At 56.0% G+C, this 24,750-nt stretch overlaps 1 protein-coding gene across 2 annotated transcripts in view; it reads right to left on the reverse strand.

Annotated features, from left to right (window-relative positions):
* Positions 1–899: 899 nt before the first annotated feature.
* The window catches only part of ACAP2 (ArfGAP with coiled-coil, ankyrin repeat and PH domains 2), a 29,245-nt gene continuing 5,394 nt past the window's right edge, over positions 900–24,750 (reverse strand). Inside the window, exons 3-25 of one of the 2 annotated variants that reach the window (XM_079977808.1) lie at positions 23,830–23,949; positions 23,302–23,355; positions 21,244–21,302; positions 20,429–20,612; positions 19,338–19,382; positions 18,992–19,087; positions 18,489–18,563; positions 17,144–17,256; positions 15,815–15,835; positions 13,384–13,435; positions 11,870–11,970; positions 10,748–10,853; positions 10,121–10,326; positions 9,938–10,007; positions 9,102–9,196; positions 7,916–8,115; positions 7,130–7,234; positions 6,197–6,277; positions 5,385–5,578; positions 5,159–5,268; positions 4,433–4,543; positions 3,985–4,046; positions 900–1,101 (exon numbers count right to left, since the gene is read on the reverse strand). In XM_079977808.1, the coding sequence (XP_079833934.1) occupies positions 998–1,101; positions 3,985–4,046; positions 4,433–4,543; positions 5,159–5,268; positions 5,385–5,578; positions 6,197–6,277; positions 7,130–7,234; positions 7,916–8,115; positions 9,102–9,196; positions 9,938–10,007; positions 10,121–10,326; positions 10,748–10,853; positions 11,870–11,970; positions 13,384–13,435; positions 15,815–15,835; positions 17,144–17,256; positions 18,489–18,563; positions 18,992–19,087; positions 19,338–19,382; positions 20,429–20,612; positions 21,244–21,302; positions 23,302–23,355; positions 23,830–23,949 (2,364 nt within the window). In that variant the 3' untranslated portion in view covers positions 900–997. The remainder of the gene's footprint in view (positions 1,102–3,984; positions 4,047–4,432; positions 4,544–5,158; positions 5,269–5,384; positions 5,579–6,196; positions 6,278–7,129; positions 7,235–7,915; positions 8,116–9,101; positions 9,197–9,937; positions 10,008–10,120; positions 10,327–10,747; positions 10,854–11,869; positions 11,971–13,383; positions 13,436–15,814; positions 15,836–17,143; positions 17,257–18,488; positions 18,564–18,991; positions 19,088–19,337; positions 19,383–20,428; positions 20,613–21,243; positions 21,303–23,301; positions 23,356–23,829; positions 23,950–24,750) is intronic. The other variant, XM_079977809.1, reaches the window with a different exon arrangement.

The raw sequence follows: 24,750 nt of genomic DNA on the forward strand, positions 1-24,750 counted from the left end.
TTCACTGAATTGCACTTGCCATGTTGCAGCGCCTTCGCTACGTTTGGAGAAGTCCTTTCGGAGCTCTTCACAATCTCTTTTTCAACCACCCTGAACAATTTAGCATCACCAGCAAACTTGGCCCCCTCCCTGCTCACCCTGACTCTAGATCCTTTTAGAACCATTTAGAAACCATTTAGAAAGCACAGGTCCCAATCCCGATCCTTGGGGGCCTCCACTTTCTCCATTTGGAGAACTCCCCATATTCCTTCTCTTCTTGCAAAACCAGTTCCTGATCCATAACAGGACCTTTCCTCTTTGTAAGCTCAGCTTTGTCAAAAGCTGGGTTTTTTAAAAAATAAAATCTTTACTAATATATTCCACTAGTTTTCCTGGGGCAGGCATTTTTAAAAGTGGGTGTTAGAACATGCTGGGGGGCAGATTGAGCCCAGTGACTTGGCCAGAGTCTCCACCATTCCAATGTTGAGGTACCACGGTCAGTAGTTGCAAGCCTTAGATGGTCCCACAAGCTGCTCTTGGCTGGGAAATGCTGCCCCCGAGAGGGAGGCTACAAGGGCAGTTTGAGGACACAGATGATGGGGGGGGGAGGAGAGAAAGTTACCATCAGGGAAGATACAAGAGAAAACTGCTTTGCAGTTTCATTTCAGCCAAGTGATACATAAATCTTGTGAAGGACATAAATAAGACAAGCTCTCCCCTGCTGTCTGCAAGCAGCCCCACCCAAGGAGGGAAGGCAGCTCAAAAGGGGTGGGGTGGGGGAGATCCAGGTGGGAAGAGATTCCTGCAGATTCCCCCCCCCCCCCGCTCAGCATATCTACACCCAGCTTCCCTTCCTCCCCAGCCACTCTGATTGCATTTTCCAGGTGATACAACTGCTAACAAACTGCAAACAGCATCTATTACTCAAAGCAGCGTTTATGTATAAAAAGGAGGGATGAGCTTTCAAGGAGGAGGCAGGGCGGGGGCTAGTCTTGGTGTCCCCCCAGCCCCAGAGCCTTCAGGGCTTCTGCACATCTGACGGATGAAAGCGGTTTAGCTTCTCGGGGTTATTGGACGCCATTTGTGAGAAGTCTCGAAAGATGTCCTGGTAGGTTTCGTCTCCTGCAAGAGGAAGGGGGGGGGGGGAAATGGCATTGGAGAATTGCGCTTCAGTGAAGGGGGCGGCAGAGGAGCACAGCCATCTGCTGCCCCTCCCAAGAACAGCATCCCGGTGGCTGAGCATCCAAGGCTTCAGCTGGGTAGCATTCCCACCGTGAGCATCTCCTACTACTCCAACACCCCCCCCCCAAAAAAAACCAGCGTCCTGCTGCTTGCCTAAAACTTGCAGTGCAAACTTCACTTGCAAAGTGGTTCCCCCAAGTGGGCCCAGGCGCTGAGGCCTCCCCTGTCCCCTCCAGAGCCTCACCACTTGAAGGTGCTTTTATTTAGGACTCTGGTCCTGCCAGACCATAATACTCCAGCCCAGAAGGGCTTCCACAAGCCTTCAGAAGTCCTGCCCCTGCCCAGCTGTGACTCCCAATGTGCTCAAGGTGGGCAAAGCAATGCCTGTCCCACAAGGGAGAAAGGGGGTTCACGGGTCCCATTTCTCCATCCAGAAAAGCCGCCCTGCATCTGCTCCCAAGCCCTGGAAAAGCAACAGAAAAAGTCAGACTCTACCTGAGGAGAGAACCTCAAAGGCAGCCAGAGAGAGGAAGCTCAACGTTAGAGAAACAAAAGATGCTGGGAGGAAGGAAGGAAGGAAGGAAGGAAGGAGAAAAAAGCAGCTTCCCACAAACCCAGGCAAGAAGAGCACCCCAAAATTGACCCCAATCGCTGAGCAAGGGAATGGGGAGTGGAGGTGACAGCAGGAGCCAGGGAAGACCTGGGATTCTTGTGCGTGGGGTGGAGAAGTCTCTTCTGGCCACCTGGCTTTGGCAGGGAGGGCCCAGCCCTTTCTACTTCCTGGCCTGCCCTGAAATTGCCTTGACTTCCACTGGGGCCAGAGCAGGCTGGCAGTACATTCAAGTCGGCCTCAGGAGAGTCGGGGGGGGGGGGCAGGCACAAGCCAGAGGGGCCCAGGAGGGCCAGCAGCGGCTTCTCTGGGGACTGGGCACCCCCTTTGCCATTTCCCCCCAAGGAAAACAGGAGCTGCTGCTGCTGGGCATTTGTGCCACGTGGACTGAAGTGGGCCTGGGAAAGACCTCCCAGGGGCCCAGGCCTCATTGGCAAGACTTACCCACCAAAGGCACCCCTGGGTGCTCTTTGGTAACATTCAAGGTGCAGCGTCTCTGAGACAGACAGGGTGCTGCTGCTCCTGGATGGGTAAAGCTCAGCTGCCCAGCAGAAGCTGTTTCGGGGGACATTCTCTTTGGGTTCAAGTTTTGGCCACTCGAGAAACAGAAACTCCCGTATGAAAAGAGAGGAAACATAAAGTGCCCTTGAATTTCACACTGTGCTGCATTCGAGGATCAGTAGCCAGACACATTCAAAGGACCTGTGTGCATTAATAGTGCAAAATGATGCGCTGCTCTCCAGCCCTGACTCCCCAAACCCAACTGAAAAGGCACCAACCGGGGAGAGAAGCGGGTGCAGGAGGCTCCCAGGGGCGGAGGATGGGGGGTGCAGTGGGGGCGGACACCCCAGATGTCTTCACTAAGGGGGGGTGACATTTGGCAGTCATAGGCGGGCAGTGCGCTGAATGTCCGCCATTGGGAGCTCGCTCCGCCCCCAGCTGCAGTGTGTGCGTCACTCCGTGCACCAAAGCAGCTATCCCACACCTGGGAGGGCACCCTCTGTGCCCCCCCCCAGGGCCCCTGATCCAAGGGACTGTGGATCTGCCAGCGAGGCTGGGCCAGGAGGGGAGAGGAAGATGGGGGCACCAGCACTTGCCAGGCCGGGAAGGAGCCCCTAGGGAGGGGAGCAGGAGGACAGCTGCCAGAGCCCCCTCTTCAGGGAGGAGGGCAGAGCCAGGACTCAGCCAGGGCAGCAGGGGGCTTGGACGGCCAGGCTGGCCTCCAGCTGTGTTTCTGGGCAGGGACCCTGGACCCCCAGCCCAGCCCTGCGCTCTTGCAGTGACAATGGCCACCGAGAGAAGAGGGCCTCTGGTGGGGAACTCCATTTCTGCCCTCCTGGGCTACTTGTCATCATCTACCTTTGCAAGAGGGCCTGGCAGCTTCTTCTGCTCCTGCCGGGCCCTGGAAGGGCGGCTCTGAGCTCCCTGAGCAACTGCAGCCCTCCTCCCTTGCTTTTGATTGCCAGCTCCTCGCCCACGGGGCGACCCCAATGCCCAGGGCCAAAGGCTCCCGGCAGCCCCCGGGTAAAGGTCCCAAGCTCGAGGGATGGGGAGAGGGGCAGGGGGGTCCCCCCCACCCCAGCCAGCAGCAAAAGCAGCGCAAGGGAGGCAGAGGCAGGCGGACTTGGAGGCAGAATTAGGCAGGGACGGAATTTGACCTTTCTTGGCCCAGGTTCCTGGAACGCTCTGAGCTGATTCCTCCTGACAATGGGCCTGATCCTGCCCAGGCTGCTGCCATCTCTCCACCCTCCCCCAATTCTCTGAAGAGCACATACAATAGCCAATGCCCCCCCCCCATGAAATATACTGGCTGGACGGGGCTTTCACAGCCCATCCCCTCAACGCTCTGGTGCAATTATGAAGCAGGGGAAGGCTGGCTTTGCAGTGTGGCCAAACCGCCGCCCGCCCCCCCGCCTTTCTCTGAACAGGGCTGTGCCAAAAGGGGCTTTGTGGGCCTTGGCGCCCCGTGGGGGAGGGAAGCGGAAAAGCGGCTGGAGCAGGAGGCGGCTGCCCACTCAGGATCTCTCCTGGGAAGAGAGGCAGGGGCCGTTCCTGGCTCTGCTCTGAGTGCAGCAGAGTGCCGGGGGGGCGGGCAGGCAGCCCCTCCCACCAGACCAGCAAGGGCTCCGTTCAGGCCTCATCCAGCTGCAGGCTAATGAACTCCTGGATGCACTTCCGGTATTGCATCTCAGTGGGGTTACTGGAAGGTTGACCTGGCTGGCCGTAGAGTCCCTCGGATTCCCGCATCTCCTCGTTCATCCTGGCTAAGCGCAGCCTGCGAGGAGGAGAGGGCACAGGGTGAGGTGGGGCGGAACCTGAAGTGGGTGGCCTTGCAGCACCCACCACCCGCCCGGGAGGCAGCCCCTCTGAGCTCTTCCATCCCCAGCAAGGATGGGAAAGCGGGGGCCTCCATGTGTCCCTGGGCTGACCAAGGCCCAGCTGAGTGGACGGCATCACGCCTTGGGAAGAGGTCATATCTTGATTGCCAGCTGCTTTTCTCCGTCTCCAAGGCTGGCAAAAGAGAAAGTGGCCTGGAGGCCCTGGGCAAAGAGAACCCAGCCCCCCGGCCACTGTGCCCCACTCTGAGCTGACAGGCTCTGTGGTCTGACAGGGCAGCTCTGCCCCTGGGGTGCCAACTGGGGGGGGGGCAGCCTTACTCACAGCGTCACTATATCCGCGTTGGCAGCTTCAATGGCCACACTCAGGGGGTCCTTCCCTTCCTCGTCCGTGGCGTGTTGATTGGCGCCTCGTTTCAGGAACAAACACACCTGCCTGCAAAGAAGAGGAGGAGGAGGAGTTTGGATTTGATATCTCACTTTATCACTCCCCTTCAGGAGTCTCAAAGCAGCTCACAACCTCCTTTCCCTTCCTCCCCACAAAGAGGAGGGGAAACACTCTGTGAGGTGAGTGGGGCTGAGAGACTTCAGAGAAGTGTGACTGGCCCAAGGTCACCCAGCAGCTGCATGCCTGCCATCTCTTCTCCCACAAAGAAGGACCCCCCCTTGCTCTCCTCCAGGCCTGGCCCTTCCCCCTTACTCTGCTAATTCATTAATTGTCATTGTTCATTAAATTTCTATGCTGCCCTTCATCCAAGGATCACTGGGCGGTTTACAATATAAAGACACAGTAACAAACAAACAAAAAATAAGGCCTCGCCCTCAGTTTAAAATGCAGATTGTTTAATTAGCCAAAGGCTTGGGAGAAAAAAAAGTTTTTACCTAAAGAGATGCAGCGAAGACGCCTGGGGAGCCTCCCTGGGGAGAGCATCCCACAAACAGATGAGGAGCCACCACAGAAAAGGCCCCTTCAAAATAAGCACCATGCAGAGGCTTCTCAAGGCCCTTCCTCCCCACCCCCACCAAGAAGGGCAACGAGAAGCGCACCTACCCAGTGTGCCCCAAGACGGTGGCATGGTGGAGGGGGCCCCTGCCCTTGGTGTCCCGGAGGTTCACGTTGGCCCCGTTCTGGAGCAGGAATTCACAAGTGACCAAGGAGCCCTACGGAGAAGACCACAGCTGAGCTGGGAGCCCAAAGAAGGCCTCAGACCCACCTCCTGGCTCTCCACCTCTGCCAGCTGCCTGGCACCATGGGGCCGGAAGAAAGCAAGGCTCACCCCCAGGACGGCCTGGATCAGCGGTGTGGACCTGCCCTCTGCTGCATTGACCCAGTTGACGTCCGCTCCATGCGCCAGCGCCTCGGCCATGCCAGGAAGGCTCTTCTGGAAGGAGGCCAAGTACAGCTGCAGCCCTGGAACATCTGGACGGGCGCCTCGGGAAGCGGAAGCAGCAGCCTCAGGCCTTTCAGCCTCTGGAAAGGGGGGGGGAGAGAAGGAGGCGTGACTCCCCAAACACCCTTCACAGAGAGAGGAGATCCGGTGGACTTTCAAAAGGCTTTGGACAAAGCACCTCACCCCAGACTCCCGAGGAAGCTTAGCAGAGGAGGAAGAAGAGGAGAGGCCCTCTCGTGGCTTCAGTTTCAGGAAGCAGAGAGCAGGAATCCACAGACAGTTCTCCAAAGGGAGAAAGCAGAGTCCACCCAGGATCGGGACTGGGACCTGGGCTTATTCTAAATTGTTCCTAAAGGATCTAGAGTCAGGGGAGAGCAGGCAGGGGGCCAAGTTTGTTGGTGACGCTAAATTGTTCAGGGCGGTTAAAACGGAGAGATTGTGACAAGCTCCAAAAGGGCAAACAGAAGGGCACAAAATAGGCAAATAACGTCAGTTCCCCATGCTCCTTTGATCCTGGCATCGCAGGGGGCTGGACTGGGTGACCCTCATGGTGGCAACTCTACACTTCTAGGATTGTACACCCCTGGGGTCCAGACTGGAGGTGGTGGACAAGACCTTTGGGACACAGCGGGGAGGGGAGAGGCAATGGTTTGGCCATGCCAGGCTGCCTCGACTGGCGTTCCGCCCACAAAACCCACCTGGCTCATACAAGGTGCTGGCTGAGACGGCGGAGGCCAGCTGCTCCCTGCTGTGCTGGAAGCCGCTGTCGTTGCTGCGCACTGTGGGAAGAAGCAGCATGGCCATGAGACGCCCTCACAGCAGCGTGGCACAAGCACCCGAGCGGGCTCTCGCCTCCCAAACCCCGGGTGGAAAAACAAGCACTGTCATGGAAGCCCCACGGCTCTCAGACTCCGTCTCCCCTTCAGAAAGGGGCAGCCAAAACAAGGAAGGGGGTGGCAGGACTCCCCTGTGAAGAACGGTTGCAGCACTTTCCAGTTTAGAGAAAGGGCGAGTAAGGGGGGAAATGATGGAAGTTTGTAGAATTATGCATTGCATGAGAGAGAATGGAGAAAAAAATTCCTTCCTCTCTCATAACAGAGATTGTGGGCAATCAATGAGAAGAAGAATCTTGGAAGATTCAGGATAGAGAAAAGTAAGCCCTTTTCCACCCAGAACATAGTGGAACTGTGGAACTCCCTCCTGCAGGAGGTAGTAACCCATCTAGATGGCTTTAAAAGAGGAGGGCTAGCAAAGGTTCCTAGCCAGGGGGCTCAGCTCTGCTTCCACAGCTGGAGGCAGCGATGCTTCTGGATTCTGCGGGGGGGGGGGCCTGCTTTTGGACTCAGATCCGCTTGCTGGTTTCCCACAGACTGCTGGTCGGCCCCTGTGAGAAGAGGATGCTGGACCGAGGGGCCACTGGCCTGATCCTGCAGGCTCATCTATGTTCTCAGGTTCCCTTCCAAGGTGTACACAACAAGCAGGTGAAGGACAGGCAAAGGGAAGCGCCAAGCAGGACACTGGGTAGGTGAGAAAGAGGCACAAGGACAGCTCAGAGGGAGGGAAGGAGAGAGAGAGAGAAAGAGAGAGAGAGAGAGAGAGAGAGAGAGAGAGAGAGAGAGGGAGGTACTTACTACTCCGCAGCTTTGAGGCAGTATCAAAGTAGGAGAAGAGTGAATCTAGCTCATCGGGGCAGAACAGGGATTCCCGCCTCACCTCGTCGCTACTGACACCAACCCCTGGGGGCATGCAAGTTAGCAAAGCAGAGCCCAGCAGGCAGGAGGAAGGAAAGAAGGAAGGAAGGAAAGGAGGAGGAAGAGGAGGAGGAGGAGGAGGAGGAGGAGGAGAGGGAGGAGAAGCAGCCAGTTAGTACAGGGTGGGCAGCAGAGGCACAACAGCCCTCCCAGAACGGCTCCCAGGGAGATTCTGCAGGAAACAGGACCTCTCTGCGCTTCATCCAGCCTTGCGCAAACCTAGGAGAATTCCTGACTGCCCCTTGTCCATCTCTCCCCACATTCGCCCCACTGGCCCTTTCCGCGGCAGTGCCAGAGCCCACCTGAAACCCCTTGGCCACCACACTTTGCCATGATGCACCCACCTGGGTCTTCACAAGGCTCTCCCCCCCCCCCCATTGCTAGGAGCCCCAGTGCTCCCCTTCCACCCCCAGAGCGAGGCCTGCCCCCCAGCAAGGCTTCCCACTGCCTCCCTCTCAAGCTGCCTGGGCAGTGCCAGCCTCCCTCGGGAGGCAGCTCAAGAGCAAACGCTCCCTTTCCTTGCGAAGGCAGAACGTCCACATGATCCGGACTCTGTTTCTTATTTCCTTGAGGGATGGAAGTCAGAAGAGGGGGCAGAGGAAGGAGGAGAGTTCTGGCTCTTCCCCACCGAGCCTCTCGCGGCACATCGGTGGAAGGGACCCCTACCTCTCAGAGCTGCCGCTGCCGCCATTTGCTCCTTGGCTGTTGGGGGGGCCTCCTCTTCCTCGGCTCTCCCCTCCGGGCTGCCGCTGTGCCTTTGAGGCCCCTGGCTCCGAGGGCGAGGTTTCCCTCCGGAGGCAGCAGGACACCTCTCCACAAACCTCTTCTCCACGTACTTGGCGCGGATGTACTCCTCCCTCTCCTGCCTGCGCAAGGGGAAGAGGCCAGGTGAGCAGACAGGGCTGTGTGTCTGGGGGGGGGGGGCGGTCTGCGGCACATGCTGGCCTGCCTTGCAGGGGTGCAGGGAGGAGGCTGCAGGACACTGCTCCTTGCAAAAACCCAAACAAATCAATCTTGCACCTCTCAGAATAAGAGAGGTGTCAGAATGCATTTCCTCCCTCAGATTTTGCACTGCACTGAATTTTGCACTGCACCAAATACTTGGGCCCCCAAAAGATAACAAAACATGTTTTAAAATGCATATTTACAACAAAGGGGATTTATTATTATTATTATTATTATTATTATTATTATTATTATTATTATTATTATTATTATCAGCTGAATTTATATGCCACCCTATACCTGGAAGTATTTAGGAATGTGTGTGTTGTTGTTTTTGAAAAACATGTTAAAAATCCACATCTAAATTTGCATTGTGGTTGCTGTTTTTCAGGAGCTGCAGATTAATGCAGAATATTTAAAGCAGGAGGTGGAGAACCTGCTGCCCAAGAACTGATTTCATATTGGGGAGGGGGCAGAGAGAAGCCATAAACTGCTGAGTCAGTTGGGGGGAGGAGAAGCGCCCCCCCACTCTACAGGCACCCAGTTCTGCCCTCTCTCTTCCCTGGCAGCTTCCTGAGTAAGAAAGGGGAAGGGGGTGATGGCCTCGCCCACTGGACCTCCCATTTCTTGCCCACCCCCCGGAACAAGGCCCTTGAGAGGCAAATGGGCTCCCCACCCCCCACCCTGCTGCCCCCCCCCAAAGGAGCCCTGAGAGCAAAGGCACAGAGCTGACTTCAAGGCTGAGCTCTGGGGCAAGAAAGCCAAAGCTCTGGGGCAGCTCAGTTGGCAGAGCATGAGACTCTTAATCTGAGGGTTGTGGGTTCCAGCCCCACGTTGGGCAAGGGGTTGGACTGGATGCCCCTCGTGGTCCCTTCCAACTCTACCATCCTACGATCCCACCGCCTACCTCTGGCTTCCAGGCTGAGGCTTCTTGACACCCATCTTCTCCACGTTTGCTTCATATACCCTGTTGATGATCTCATTTCCCAATTCACACATCAGCTGCAAGCGAAATGAAGGGAGAGTTGAAAGGAAGGACAGCACCTGCTCAGGGTCACCTTTGCCCTTAAATGGCACCTCATTGGTCAAAGGCAGAAACCGTCCCGGGTTCGGGGGGGGGGGTAGCACCCATCAGCCGCCGTGGGCACAGCCTGCCTCCTTCCCATCGGCTGGATAGAGAAGACCAGACACAGGAGGGAGGGGGGCTCACTGAAACCGGAAGCCCCTTTGTGCCTTCAAGGCCACTGACCGCAATGGGCACAGGCAATTCTGTACCAGAAAGGCCTGGTCTGCCTTACAGGTGTTATAAAGTCTTCTGTGCCACCCCCAAAATGGCAGTGGCTTCATGCCAACACCAAGGATTCCACTCTGAGGATTTTTTCCTGCAATCAAGCAGTGAATTTTTACGAAATAAATTGTTCAACCAATTCCTAAGTATTTAAAGAAAAAAGACCCATTGCATTTCATGTCAACAGCACAATTTCAACTCTGAATTATGCAAATGTTACCCTGCCTGGTAGAATTTTTTACAGGTGAATATTATGTTCCCTGCCACCCGTAGGACCCTGCGCAGGATGGTGGCCCCCCTGCCCCTGGAGACAGCCCCTGAACCCTTGAAGGAGGGCCTTCTCTTCCCTTCCCAGGCCCATGTGGCCCCAGGGGCTGCCCCCAGGTCCCAAAGTGCAGGAGGAGGAGGAGGGCTTCCTCGCAGCTCTCTTCTGCCCCAACCTGCTGGGCAAATACCTTGAGCAGCTCTGGCTCCCAGGAGTCAAGCGTCAAGGAGCGGACTTTGGAGAAATGGACACCCAGGCTCCTAAGCAGAAGAGAAAAGGGAGAATGAGCCTGAAATCAGCCAGGGTGGGCACTGTGCCCTCCCTCCCTCCCTGGTGTGGGGCTTGAGCTGCCCAGCCTGGCCAGCCTGCCCACCTGTGGATGCCAGAGCACTCAATGCACAGCGTGATGCCCAGGTTGATGCTGGCCCACCGGGGGTCTGCCAGGCCGCAGTCGCAGCAGACAGCGTTGCCAGGAATGCTCTGCACCCTCTGGAGAGAGCTCTCTCCTTTCAGCAGCTTCTCTTTGGGTTCCGCGCCCGTTTCCGGGCTCCCCCTGGAAGGGGACGGCTTCCCCTCCACCTGGAGAAGAGGAGAAAGAGGGACTCGTGTGACAGCCGCCAATCTGCAAAGCCGAGACATCAAGGGCTGCCTCCTCCTCCTCCTCCTGCAGCCTGGCTTCCCTGGGCAGCTCTCTGGGTGCCTGTGCCTGCAGCCCAGACTGCAGAAGGCAAAAGGCAAAGCCCTCCACTATCTGCCCCACACAGGCAGCAGCCACTGAAGGCCTTCCTCCCCCCTAGCTCCTCTTCTGCAGCTGCAGGGAGGGACCTTCCTCTGGGCCCCGAAGGGAATCCACTAAAAGGAGCTTTAAGCCCTCGTGTGCTTCACTGCAGGGAGAGCAGGAGGCTGTGCCACCTAGAGAGCCGTCTGCCGGCGGTGATGCTCTTCGCAAGGCTGCCCTGCCCCTTGCGCTGGTGGAGAAAGGGCTCCCTCTCCCACTTGCCTCTGCGCTGTCCCCTTTCTCCCTGTAGGCCGTGGCAATGCTGGCCTGCACCGCCTTAATCCACGCTTGCCGCAGCTTCTCCGAGTCTGCCTGAAGGATGCAGCTCCTGCGAGAGACAGACAGAGACGAGAGAGAGGGAGAGAGAAAGAGAAAGAAAGAAAGAGAAAGAAAAAGAAAGAGAGAAAGAGAGAAAGAAAGAAAGCCAGGTGGGTGGGTGGGTGCTGAGCACACCTAGAGCCAGTTTGCCTTGCACCAACTGTGCCTGCAAGCCCCCAACCACCCATCAAGCGCCCTGGATGGGCAGCCAGGACCCTCATGCATGGACAGCCACGTGGGTCTATGTCCGTGAGGGCCCCAAGAAGCTGCTCCAGAGGCCCCAAGCAAGGACTGGTGAAGGAGCCTCCAGATGGCCGGGCAAGTCCACACACCCCAACACCCCTCCTGCCCACCTCCACCGCCCGAGACTCTGCCAAGGCCCCCTGGCACAGCCAGCCCAGAGCTGAGCCTCAGGAACAAGGAGAGGCAGCTCAGGGGACCTCAGTCCAGCCTGGGGACTGAGCTCCTCCAAGCAAGGCTGATGCTCTGCCCCTGAGCTGCCACCTTCCCCCTTGCTCCCAGCTTGGGGGCAGCAGGAAGCTGGACCAGGTGAGGCGAGATAGGCCTCCAAATTCCCCCAAGAAAGCAAAACCGCCTGCCAAGTGACAAGAGGAGGAGGAGGAGGAGGAAAGGCAGCTTCTGCCCCTTTGCCCATATTTGGGTGTGTGTCAAATAGTTATAATAAACCAAATTTGGGCCCAATTTCTATTTTAAACACGTTGAAACAAAAAAAACTGATATGGCATCTTACTTTAATATGAGTTATCAGCTAACTTTTAGAATATATTTTATTTCATTACTTTGGCAACTATTCACTGAACCTTCCCATCAAAAGTTAGAAGAGTGATAATGATGAGCCTAGATGACGACCGTTGACTTATCTGTCCTCTCTCCCCCTTGCTTCTCCCCCCACATTGGCCCTTCTGCCCCCCAGAGCCACCCCACCCTCGGCTATTCTCTGCCTCTCTGGCTTCATCATCCGAAGGGGCCACCCGTCTCTCCCATCGCCTTCCAAGGGCCCCTTACTTGGTTGGGGAGACGACCTCAAAGCAGAAGCGCCTCTCAATGTCTTCGCAGTGCTTGACTGTGCAGAGCCGAAGGTCTTCCACGACCACCGTGGGGTTATCCTAGGGAGAAAGGAAGAAGACGTGGGCCTCCAGCCAAGCCTGAGGGAAGCTCACCCAGGAACACCTCTGGCCAGCTCCATGGGGCAGAGCCCCCGCCTGCCACGCAGAAGGGCCCACACTCAATCCCCAGTGGGGCTTCAAGAAACTCCCTGCCAGAAAGCCCGGAGAGACGCTGCTGCCAGTCAGTGTGGGCAGGCTCAGCCAGATACACTGAGTCCGGCCACTGGCCTAAGGCAGCTTCCTCTGCTCCTGTGATGGGAGAAGGAGGATGGCAGAGCCCAGAGGGCACCCCACGGATGAAGGCTGCCTGAGAGTCTCTTAAGACTTAAGGCATCCCAGCTCTCCTTGGGTGCGCCCCCAAAGAAATCAGTCCCCAAGGCATGGGGGTCAGAACCCCTCCGTTGGTGCCTCTCCTGCCTGCTGAGCCCAAAGGATCTCCAGCCACATAGAATAGAATCCTAGAATCACAGAGTTGGAAGAGACCACAAGGGCCATCGAGTCCAACCCACTGCCAAGCAGGAAACACCATCAGAGCACTCCTGACATATGGTTGTCAAGCCTCTGCTTAAAGACCTCCAAAGAAGGAGACTCCACCACACTCCTTGGCAGCAAATTCCACTGTCGAACAGCTCTTACTGTCAGGAAGTTCTTCCTAATGTTTAGGTGGAATCTTTTTTCTTGTAGTTTGGATCCATTGCTCCGTGTCCGCTTCTCTGGAGCAGCAGAAAACAACCTTTCTCCCTCCTCTATGTGACATCCTTTTATATATTTGAACATGGCTATCATATCACCCCTTAACCTCCTCTTCTCCAGGCTAAACATGCCCAGCTCCCTTAGCCCTTCCTCATAAGGCATCGTTTCCAGGCCTTTGACCATTTTGGTTGCCCTCCTCTGGACACATTCCAGTTTGTCAGTGTCCTTCTTGAACTGTGGTGCCCAGAACTGGACACAGTACTCCAGGTGAGGTCTGACCAGAGCAGAATACAGTGGCACTATTACTTCCCTTGATCTAGATGCTATACTCCTATTGATGCAGCCCAGAATTGCATTGGCTTTTTTAGCTGCCGCGTCACACTGTTGGCTCATGCCAAGTTTGTGGTCAACCAAGACTCCTAGATCCATACCTCACACCCAAGCAGCCCAGGGAGAAGCATCTCTCCTGGGCCATCAAAGCCCCAGGCATCTCTGTCCCCCACTTTGTTCCCCTGGGCTTCATGCTAGCAGCCCCACTGCCTGCCCCTCGCCCTGGGGAGGAGAGGAAAAGGCAGTTGTAGGCGAGGCAGGCCCCCCCCCATGGCTGTGTCCCTGAGTAAGCGCCATACTCCATCCCAGTGGTCCACCTGTCCCAACTTCCTGCCTCCCCAGCCCTTGGAGCCCCCCCCCCGCCCGCCGGCATGCTTCCCCAGGACTCACCTTAAATTTCTTCTGGTAGACCAGCTGATTGTTCTGGATGGAGAACCAGCGCCTGCACAAGTGAAGGGAGCAAAATCAACAGCCCTCTCCTGGCAGCAGGAACCGGGGAGCCAGGAAGAGAGAGGACCTGGGCACACAGCAGCTGCAACCCTCCATGGCAGCAGCACCCCAGTCCACAAACACAGAGAGCACGAAGCCTGGCTCTGGGGGGGGGGTGTCTCAGGAGGTCAAGCGGGGGGGGGGGCTTCAGCAAATCACCACTAGCCTTAGCAGAGCCTTCTGCCTACGGTGGCTGGTGTGACAAATGCCACAGGAGCTGTCAGAGTGTTTTGCGCCTTGAAAGTGCATTACCTGCCCTTCATAGGCACAGGGAAGGAGGGAGGGACTGCCCAGCTCCGACCAGGGCTCTGGGGCTCTGGACATGGCCGCCATGGGGCAGAGGCAAAGCCAGGTGAAAGAGAAGCTCCTGGGGGGATTTGGAGGAGAAGGAGGCCTGTCTATGGCACCTTGAGCTCCATGGAGGAAAGGGAGGGATAGAAATGCAGTAAATAAAAGGAAAAACGGGAAAAAGACCAAGATGACTCCCTAAGCCTGCCCCCCACCTAGCCTCTGAAGCACCAGAGCAGAAAGGGCCTCTAGGTCTGCCCTACAGAGATGGCAGGCGACCCCTACAGCATTGCTTCCTGAAGCTGGGGAGATCCTTGCACTGTCTGGCAAATAATAATGGTGGGAGTTGCAGGCTTTGAGTCTGGAAGTTCTGGTCAATGCTCCACAATCCAGAGGTGGCTCTCGCCTAAACAAGATCGAGCCCTGACAACGCCCCAAGGAGAGAGCAAGCGAAGGCCGCGTGGCCCCTGGAGGCTCAGCACGAGACTCTCTGCCACGTTCCACTTTGTCTTAACACACTTCATTATTCCAAAGAAAGTGCAACACTCCAGACATTAGGCCTACACAAGGTTAATCATCAGCCCAGATTTAAGACGACTGCGTTTCAAAACACACCAAGACGTTTGCTGTTTGGAGGAGAAAGTAGTAAGATCAAGCATCTAGTCCAGACAGACAGAAAAGAAGAAGGCAGGTCCTCCATGCCTAGGGGTGAAGGCAAGGGGGCGGGGGACAATGTGCAATGGGGCAAAACGCAGAACAGCTGCCAGGAAAGACAGGGGGGCAGGCCTACAGGCTTCCTTTCTTGTGGGGCCAGTCAGGAGAGGGACCCTCCAGCCAAGAGGGGATGGGACTCTAGCTTGGTTTGTAGCAGAACTCCCTGCCCCCCTTGTTTTGCTGGGAAGTCACCAGACCCTGGTCAGCCTTGAAGATAAAGAGAGAGAGAGAGAGAGAGAGAGAGAGAGATAGAGAGATAGAGAGATAGAGAGATAGAGAGAGAGAGAGAGAGAGAGAGAGTATGCATCTGTTGGCGAATGAGCATCGCATGATGCTGCTGCGCTACAAAGATGGCCGTGACCGCTCTTCATCCAGTGCTGGGACCCACATCCAAATAGCTAGTCCACAGCTGTCCATGCATGGGGAGCCTCATGGCTGGATTGCTGCCATGTGCTAGAGGTGGGGCTCCCCTTGGGGTTGGTCCAGAGGCTGCAGCTGGCACAGAACATGGAGGCCCAACTAACTCCATGTCTGGGTTGCCCCTCAAATGGGTGTCTACCTCCACCCCTCCACTGTGGCCAGGAGAGCTGGGTCAGCAGCTGCAAGGACTGGGGCCGGGGGGGGGGGGAGGGAGAGGGGAAAGGAGGTGCAGCAGGAGCTGCAGCTGGGAGACCTTGAGACATCACTGCAGCCTCCCCCTCCCCAGACCCCCCATTACATTGCCATTGGCCAGAAGCTCACTCAGCCTCAGAGGGAAACCTTTCTTCTGGGAAGAGCAAGCAGGAAGTGAGCCCCTCGTGGCAACCCAGAGATCCCGGAGCTCCACTCTAACCCCAGGGCTGTGCCTCTTGGATCTGAGCAGTGAGAAGGAAGTGGGAAAGTCATTCTGCACTGCTGGGCATGGGGGGCAGCAGCAGCCAAGATGGAAAAGGGCACAACAACACCGGCTGTGGAGCTGGCAAATACTTCAGGGTCCCTGGAGATCCCAGCCAGCTTTCTGCTGGTTCCAGAGAAGCCCCTCCTCAGAGGCGGAGCCTACAGCACTCTGACCCACTGCAGCTACCAAATGCCAGCCCCCTCTTGTATCGTAGAAAAGGACAGCCCTCATACATAGGGAGGGAGGAATCCTCAACCACCAAACCTGCTTCAGCCATGGAGCAGCAGCAGGAGGAGGGGCCGTTACTCCCAAGGGGGACGGAGACACGTGGTTTGCCATCCATTGCAAATTGTTGGAGTGAAAAGGGTTAAGGGTTAGATTCAGAGCTTGCATGCTGGGCCAAAGAGGAAGAGGAAGGAGGGGAGGGAGAGGATGCCGGAATCTGGCTGGTACCTGATGCCATCGGGCTTTTTCCTGTCAGGTGGAGAAAATGGGGAGGGTTAGGTGGGGGAAAGGAGGTGAAGAAATGAACATGTTAAAAAGAAACAAAGCCCCCCGCAAACAAATAAGCAGAGAGCAGAGCAGAAGAGGAAGCAAGGCACCCCCATTTCAGCTGACCTAGGGAGGGAGGGCTAAGCCACAGGGCCTCTCTCTCCCTTCCTGTTGCCATCTTATGGCAGCCAAGGAACCCCAGGGAGCGGCTAGACACACACAGGAAAGAAAATGCGGGAATTCTCTGCAACTAAAGAAACCTCTAGACACCCCCTCCTCTTCAACAGGAATCCCAGGGGCAGCGTATGTAAAAGGAAAACACAATTAAAACAGAGCTAAACACAAAGCAGAACAATCATAAACAGTCTTAGAAAGAAAGGAAGATCTGATGTGCCAGATGATGCCAGACCAAGCAGACTTGGGATTTTGTCTCAGCTGCTCTTTGGCTGGCACCGGGAGGACAAGGCAGGTGCCAGGCGGGCATCTCTGGAGAGAGCCTTCCATCCTCAAGGCAGCCTTCTCCCCGGTAGACCCTGCTGCCCCCAAGAGCAAAGCCACCACGCACACCTCAAAGAGCTCAGACACCCATGCTCCCCGAAGGTGCAGATATTCCTGGAACCTCGTGGCAAAGGGCAGGTTGGAAATCTTGCAAAGGATGCAATGGGCAAGAGCCACTCCTTCACCACGGAGAGCCCTCCACTTGCCAGACCAGAGCTCAGAAACAGCCCCTGCTTGACCCTTTGAAGGGACACACCAAGCACAGAACAAGGCCCAAGCCTGGCTTCTTTCCCAACAAGGCCTGATCTGGACTTTTAAGCTCACTGCCAGCCTGGCAAAGGGTTGACCCAGACCCCAATAGGGAAAAGAGTTCAATTCATTCCTTTACTAAAACCCCCCAAGTGCTATCAGCTCACCAGGCAAGGAGCTGAGCAGACACTCCCCTGCTGCTTGCATGGCAAGGAAGGAGACATGACCCAGGGGCAGGACTGTACGCTGGTCAACAGGGGATTTGGGCAGAAAAATGCATGATGATCAAAAAAGCCCAGCAGAGAGAAGCTCACTGACAGCAAAACTAGGGGTGCAAATTTGTGACCCCCTCCATGTGCTGTTAAAGGGATTAGTCCTGTGGAGAGGGGAGGCGACAGAAGGTGATGCATCTGCCTCAGAGGCCAGAGAGCCACAAGTGGGAGGGGGAAGAAAGCAGCCCGTGTTGGGGGGGGGGGGGAGCACACAGCAAAGCCCAGCCCAGGCCACAGACAGTGGTAGCAGCAGGAAGAGGAAGCCGGGTACCTGTTCCAGGTCTTGAAGGCATTGCTGGCTCGCTTGAAGAGGTAGCCTTCCATGACAACGCCACTGGCGGCATCCACATTGTACTCTAGCATAGGGTCATCGCTGGCAAAGTCCTGGCAGAAAAGAGGCACCTTGTTCAACAAGGGCAGCAAGATGGGGCACATCTCCCAGGCCAGTCCCCCTCACCCCAAAATAAGACACTCTGCCAGGTGGAAAGTGAGTGGCAGCATATGGGGCACCAGTCTCCCTTCTGGAGATGGCAGGTACAGCGGAGACTCTTCACGCCTGAAGGCTTCATTCACAAAGAAATGGACTCTTCCTATCTTGCTTGCCCTTCTAGGGCAAGCTGTTAGGGTTCCCCTTGCAAGCTGACATGGGAGGGCAGCTGTGGGGGAGATGGTGGGGCAGCTGAGCCCCACAACTCAAGAAATCCTGCACAGCCCTGCCTTGGGCAGGGAAGGAGAATTGGGGGTCTCAACAAGTTGCTTCTGAACCCAACTGGAGTGGCAGCTCCTGGGTCAGGTTGGTGGAAAGAGGCAGGCGGCCACCTGAGTCAGATGACAAGAGTTTGTCCCTTTGGGGTCCTCCAGAAGCAGCTCTCAGCAGCACAGTCCCAGGGATCTGCAACTCCATCAGGCGGGAAAGCAGAACCCTGCCTGTGCCCTGAGAAAGCTGAGAGGCAGAAGACACCTCCGACTTCTGCCCAAAACACAGCAGCCACTAGGACAGAAAGTCCTTTGCTTCTCCTTCTCTCTCTTTTAAAATACTGTTTTTATTTATTTTCATGGTATAGAAGATAAATTTTGACTACTTTGGTTCTCTTTTGCCTTGGGTCTTCCCAAGACCAGCTTCAGAATGGGCTGCTTACTTACATTTTCAAGGGCCGAGACTCAAAAGCAATAATAATAGGGGTGTTTTCAAATCTCTCTGTGACTGTTTCTGGGGAGGGGGGGTTGTACTGTTTTTAAAACTATTTTTAGCTATGTTTGCTAAATTTAAAAATAAACAGCACCCAGTCCAGCTTAACACATGTGACAACCTTCTAAGAGCCTAACTGTTTCTACAGAGACAGCTTCCGTTGGCGGCTGGAGAAACTCTGGTCCCACCGAGTGGCAGGCGTCCACCTTGGCCTCACTGGAGGGCCAGAGTGGGCGTCCACAGAGGACCTGGGCAGCCCTGGCTTCTCCCTCCCCATAGTGTCCCCTGGGCAGCTGGCACTGGGGGGCTGGGAGAGTGCCCTGGAAGCCCTGCTGTCAGCGGGAGCACACTGGGAAACTTTTTCGATGCAGCCAGAAGAGAGAGACCAAGCGGGTGGACTGGCTGCCTCCTGCGTCCCCTGCAGTACCTTTTGCTGAATGGTGGAGTGTTTGTTCTCCATCTCCTTCTTCTCCCTCACAGCATCTACAGCCAGCCTCTCAAGCTGCAAGAAAGGAAGAGAGTTGGCAGTGCAGGCTCCTGTACCTCCAGGGCCAGAGAGGTGGGGCGCCTTGCTCGGTGTGCCAGGATGCCCCCCTGCCCAGGCGAGCTCCCCTCCCCTGGCAGCCTACCTGCCAGATCCCGACCTGAGGCTGGGCAAGGCCTGCCCGCTTCCTGCCGCTGCTCCACGGAGTTGGCTTCCCAGAACAGCCAAGGTGCCAGGGACCTGCGGTGGGGCTGGTGCAGCGCAAGGGCCGGCTGGAGAAAAGGATGACTCATGCCGCCTGAGCCGCTCCAGAGCCAGCTGCCCGGCCAGCCCTTCTCACGGCAGGAGCAGCAGCAGAGGAGGAGGAGGAGGAGGAGGAGAGAGCCCTGCTCCACAGCCAGCTCCGTCCCCGGGAGAGAGACCCAGTCACCCACTGCAGTTGTTACCTGAGCTCCAAGGTCTTTCATGTAGGGTCCAAGTTCACTGAAAAGGTCGTAGCCTTGATGGAAAAAGGCCAGGTGGGCATACATGAAGGACAGCATCTGGCAGGGAGGAAGAGGCAAGGTCTCAGGGGGCTTCCAGCACCCCTCACGCTCTGCCCTCGATGCCAAGCTCTCATCACCCTCCCTCTGCCCTCCTACACCTGGCCAAACTGGCCCCACGCAAACAGCTGCTCACTTTCAGCAACTCCCACAGGGCGAGGCCTGGCACCAGACCCAGGTCCCTCAGGGACACATTCGCCCATCATTTCCAACCCTGCAGTATTTCCTGGCAGGGTCATGAGAAGCTTACCGATTTTAGGATCTCTGATCTCCTCTTTGACTGAAGAACATTAATCTAGGGGGCAAAATGAATCGTGTCAATATGCCGGCAACAGAGCATGGGAAGGAAGAGCTAGAAACTTCTGTAGGAGCAGTGCAAGGCAGGAGTCACAAAACAAACAGAAGGATGGGGAACTCAAGACCAGCTCAAGCCAACGTTGCACCTGGGACGCTTCTTGTTTGCAAGGCACCTGCTGGGCCTTCAGCCCCAGAGCACCGGAGTTCCAGAAAAGGCGGGTGGCTCATTGGCCTCCCAAGAGGACTGGTCTGACTTGTCTCCAAGCCAGAGCTCTCTCCAGCTAAGCCAGAGAGGATTCCCCACTTTTGTCTCCTTTCTGCTGCTTTGAAGTGACCCTTCCCTTTCCCATGGTTCCATCTCCAAAGCCCTTTGTTCAGCCACCAGACACGCTCCAGCTTCCTCTTCCTGCACCAGTCAAGGTGAGGCTGCTAGAAGGGCAGCTAACTTTGGGAAGGACAGTCAAAGCTACTTTTTAAACAAGCACATTTCTCTTTCTGGACATCAGGAGCAAAGAAATCCGTAAAACCAGGGCAACCAAATAAGGCAGAACCCCCCTCCCAAGGCTCTCATCACCCTGCAGCTGTCCTTCCACCTATCCTGGCTTCCTGAAGGGGTTCGGTGGGCTACTTCACCTGGAGGTGTTGCTCACAGCCCAGAACCCAAGGAGCAGCCAACTTCAGAGAAAGTGGAGGAGGCCTCTCCACCAGCAGCACCAGCTCTGGCCCCTGGCGAGCCTTCTACAAAGACCCCTCCCCACGCCAATTCCGGCAGTGGGGGGCTTCATGGAGAATACCCAAGTCACTAGAGGTAACTGCTGAGCTTCTCCTGACTTGCTCAGAGCCTTCACCCGCCCACAGCCAAGGCCTGACTGCCAGCCCTCTCTCTCCCTGGCTCTCCCTGGGCTTTGCCTCCGCCTGCCTCCGGGTCTCCTGCTAAGCCAAGCAAGACCTCTGCTCTGCCTGATGCAGCCCCATCCCCAGAGTCCCCCAGAAGCAGCAACACATTTCCTTGGCTCTTTCCCAAAGCCCCCGAGGGCGGCCCACCTGCAGGACGTAGTCGAGAGCGATGTGGCGGAAGCACTTCCTGGTGGCCGTCAGGATGTTGGTGGCCTCTTCCACCTCATGCTGCTTGGTCCGTGGGACCTGGGCGTTCTTGGCCAGGGCATTCTCCTTCTCTTCGCTGACTTTCTCAAACTGCTTCTTGGCATCTTTGAACTTTCTGATATCTCTAGAGTGCAAAGGAAACACAGGGCTCCCCTCCATCAGCTGCCCTTCGCAGCACAGCAGCGCCCAGGCGGCTTCACAGGGGAACTGGGGCTGAATGCAGAGACGGCTTCATGGACGGGGAGGGCACAACAGACAGAGAGAGCGGGCACAGGAGTGCCTACCTGGGGGCAAGGGAGGGGGCTCAGCAGAATGAGGCCTGGCACTTCCATCGTGGCTCAGGAGCAGCAGAGGAACAAACAGGAAGCCAAACCCAGGCTGGGAGACCCAGGCTGGGCTTTGGCTTCCATTGCAGGAAAGCCTTTGCTTCTTCCTGCAATGGATCCCCAAACTCAGCCCTCCAGATGTTATCAGACTACAATTCCCATCATCCCTGACCACGGGTCCTGTTAGCTAGGGATGATGGGAGTTGTAGTCACCAAACATCTGGAGGGCCGAGTTTGGGGATGCCTCTTCTCCAGCGTCAGAAGTCTTGAGAAAACTCCATGGTAAGGCAAGATCTTGCACCATCTGCATGTCCAAGGAAACCTTGAAGATATGCAGCCTCTACTCAAGAGTCCAGCTGGCCCACAGCCCCTCCTGGAAGCCTGACCCCCCCCCACCCCCAAGACTCTCTAAGCACAAGTCTTACTTACTCTTTAATGAACGTCTGAAGCTGCGCTTTAATTGATCTTTGTGTTTGGTCAAACAGGATCTGAAATAGAGGAAATGCTTGGAGAGTGGCTCAAAGGCACTCCAGACACCATCAGCGCTAGCCTCCTCTTCCTCCCGGTTCTCTAAGGGTCCCAGGCAACAGATCCCAGAGAATGAGCTCCTGCAATTTGCCACCTTTCCCTTTTCTTTTTTAAACTCAAAGGATATTTCAGATTATACGGCAAGCTCACCATGGAGCCAGAGAAGGTACAAACAACAGAGGCTGCCTACCCTCTGCCATGCATGAACTGTTGGCATCCAGGTTAGGCTACTGCCATGGGCTGCCTATGGAGCAGCCTTGAAGACAGCTCCAGCACCGACTGGTCCAGAATACAGCTGCCCAGTTGGTGACTAAGCCAAAGGGAATCTCACTCGGCAGCTCCTGAACAACTTCACTGGCTGCGGAACTATTTTTCAGCACACAGTATCAATGTTCACCTTCCCGGCTGGCTCCATGAGCCTTGGAGGGCTTTAGGCAGTCGGCTTTAGCTCCGGACTGTGACCCCCACCCCTCCCCCCACTGCCTCGTTTTCTTTAGCATCCTTTGATGCTCTCTCTTTGGCATTTGCTACTGTAGGATTATAATGCCATAAGGCACCTTGGGGGCCCCTTTCAGTGACCAAAAGACAGGACAGGAATAGTTTTGTGACTCAACAGACCAGCCAGAGAAAGGCCTCTCCCCACCAACGACAACCGGTTCTGATGCAGCAGCCCAGTGAACCCCCAACCCAGACCCACCCTGCCAGTACTGCCTCCCCCCCCCCATGCCCAACGCTCTGCAAGCTGCTCAAGTGGAGGAGCCCCACATTCGAGGCTTCCCGAGGCCTCTCCTCACTCCTCCCATGGCTGCCAGGCACTTTCCTGCTTCCAATGGAGCCCCTTCAGCTGGACCCATATCTTTCAGCTGACTGAATGGCAAAAAAAGAGAAAAGAACAGAAACGGAAGGCAGGCGCAACAGGAGTGAGGCTGCAAGGGGGGGGGGGCGCAAAGCACCTGCCGGAGGAGCAGCTGCAGCCCTGCGCTGAACCCCAGGGCCCACCTGGCTCCCTCCCTTGGCCTCTGCCTCAAAGGCCACACACTGCACACCCCTCCACTTGGCTTAGCAAGAAGGGCCCCAACCCACAGCCTCCTAAACAGGCCCAGAAGGAAAGTCATTGTGCCTGGGGCCAAGAAGGCTCCCCTCGGACCATAGCTTGCGTGCAGGACGCCCCAGGCAGGAACCCCCCACCGCATGCCCTCTCAGCCTTGGAGAAGAGCTGCCAGGACTCGCTGGATGCCTCTTGCTCCAAGGCACCTTCCAACGTCCAGCCAGTCTCCCCACTGAAGTTCTTCCTGCCTTTCCCCACTAGTGCTGCCCTGTGCCTTCCACAAGGGGGCACTGAGAGATGGAAACTTGGGGTTTCTAGGCTCCAGAGTCCTGCTCTGGGACTGCACAAACAAGCCGCAAAAATGTCAACGGGAGGGAGAAGAGCCCCTCACTTCTTTCCATCTCTCTTCTTTCCCCCCATGCCAGGAAGATGCATGGCGGACGCTTCCTTCTTTCGCTGCAGCTGAAAGAAAGAGCCACACCATTCGGCAGGCTGCCACGAGGCTGCAGGAGTCATCTCTGACAAAGCCTCTGTGTTAAGGAGGCTAGAAATTAAGATGTGCAAGGCCCCGCACAGACTCCGGCTGCAGATTCACCCCCATGCCTGACAGAGGGAGGGAGGCAGAGTTTCCAGATGGCCAGCCAAGGCAACCAGGAGAGAGTGCCAAGAGCTGCGATGTTCCAGGAAGCTGGAACAACCGAGTCATACACGCTCCATCAGGACTTCAAAACACACATTTTTTTAATAAAGAGAGAGAGATTTTAAATCTATTAAGGAGGCATTTCATTTCTAAGTGTCTTGGAGTGTCCTCGAAACACAGGGAAGAAAAACTTTCACATCTTTATCAAACAGCTTTCTAAATCCATAGAGGAGAAAAGCCCACCACAAGTGGAGCTACTTCTGAAACTTACAGTGTGGTAATTGATCATCTCTTGGAGGCTGTCGGAGAACTTCGTCAAGCTGGTCTGCAAAGGGGGGGGGGGCAGGGAGAGGAAGCAACAAGGCCAGCCAGATTATTCCTGCCCAGGGAACAGCAGGGAAGCCCCTCTCCCAAACGGATCAGCAGAGACAGCAGAGACAGGGGGCCGGGAGGGGAGGGCGGGATTCTGCTCTTGAAAACATTCCTCTTCTACAACTTCTCTCAAGGGGTCAGCATGAACTAACAGATATATTTACCATTTAAAGGCTGAAGAGCCAAGTATGCTTAGTTTAAGGAGATGAAAGCAACAGGTATTTAATGGGGAGCCCATTTAAGTTCCTACACTCTCTTAGAACAGCTCCTCCCTGGATGGGCTGTAGATTCCACACACACCGCCGCCCCCTCCCACACTCAGGCGCCCAGGCGGGCAGCCCCCTCCCCCCCGGTTCCCCAGGCGAGGGGAAGCTCTAGACCCCAGAATATGGAACTCTTCTGAGCCCACTTGGCAGGGGGCACTTACCTCCACGAGGGCATCCTTGCTGGAATACTGAGCCAGGTCCTGAATGCCATGGATGAACTGCTTGTTTGCCAGGCAGAAGGCCTTCCCTGTGTCGATCATCGCAATGCAAAGCTTCACTAACTGAAAGAGAAGCAGCAGAGTCTTCCTATCTCATGGCCGCGGTCGTCTCTCAACATATCTACTCTGCAGCAAAGAACAGCAAATGCCCTTTTCCTCCAACATCTGGCTGACCACCTTGGCAGATGAAAATGCTGGATGGGACAGACCCTGCTGCCCTGTTGCTGGATCCGGCCAAAGGGACTCCATCTAGTCCAGTCTCCTGCTCTCACAGGGGCCATTCAGATGCTCCCCCCCATGAGAAGCACACCAGCAGGACCTGAGCACAACGGCAGCCACTCTGCCCACCTGCGATTTCCAGAAACTACAGTGGTGCCCCGCAAGACGAATGCCTTGCAAGACGAAAAAACCCGCTAGACGAAAGGGTTTTCCGTTTTTCGAGGTGCTTCGCAAGACGAATTTCCCTATGGGCTTGCTTTGCAAGACAAAAACGTCTTGCGAGTCTTGCAAGTTTTTTCCCTTCCCCCCCCCTTTTTCTAAGCCGCTAAGCTGCTAATAGCCGCTTAGCCGCTAATAGCACTAATCCGCTAATAGGGATGCTTCGCAAGACGAAAAAATCGCTAGACGAAGAGACTCGCGGAACGGATTATTTTCGTCTTGCGAGGCACCACTGTAGTTGCGTTCCGCATGACAATGCCCACCTCAATAGTTGACTGGCAGTTAGTTGACCCCCAGGTTCCAGGAGCAGAACTGGCTTCAACTAGGAGTTGGGCCTAAAGGGTGGCATTCAATATCCCCCTTCCACTAGTGCAAGGATTTACGCTTACACAACAGAACATTGCTTCTCCCTCCCCAAACCTTCTC

This window comes from Podarcis cretensis (assembly GCF_951804945.1).
Source record: "Podarcis cretensis genome assembly, chromosome: 5".
Lineage (NCBI taxonomy): Eukaryota > Metazoa > Chordata > Lepidosauria > Squamata > Lacertidae > Podarcis > Podarcis cretensis.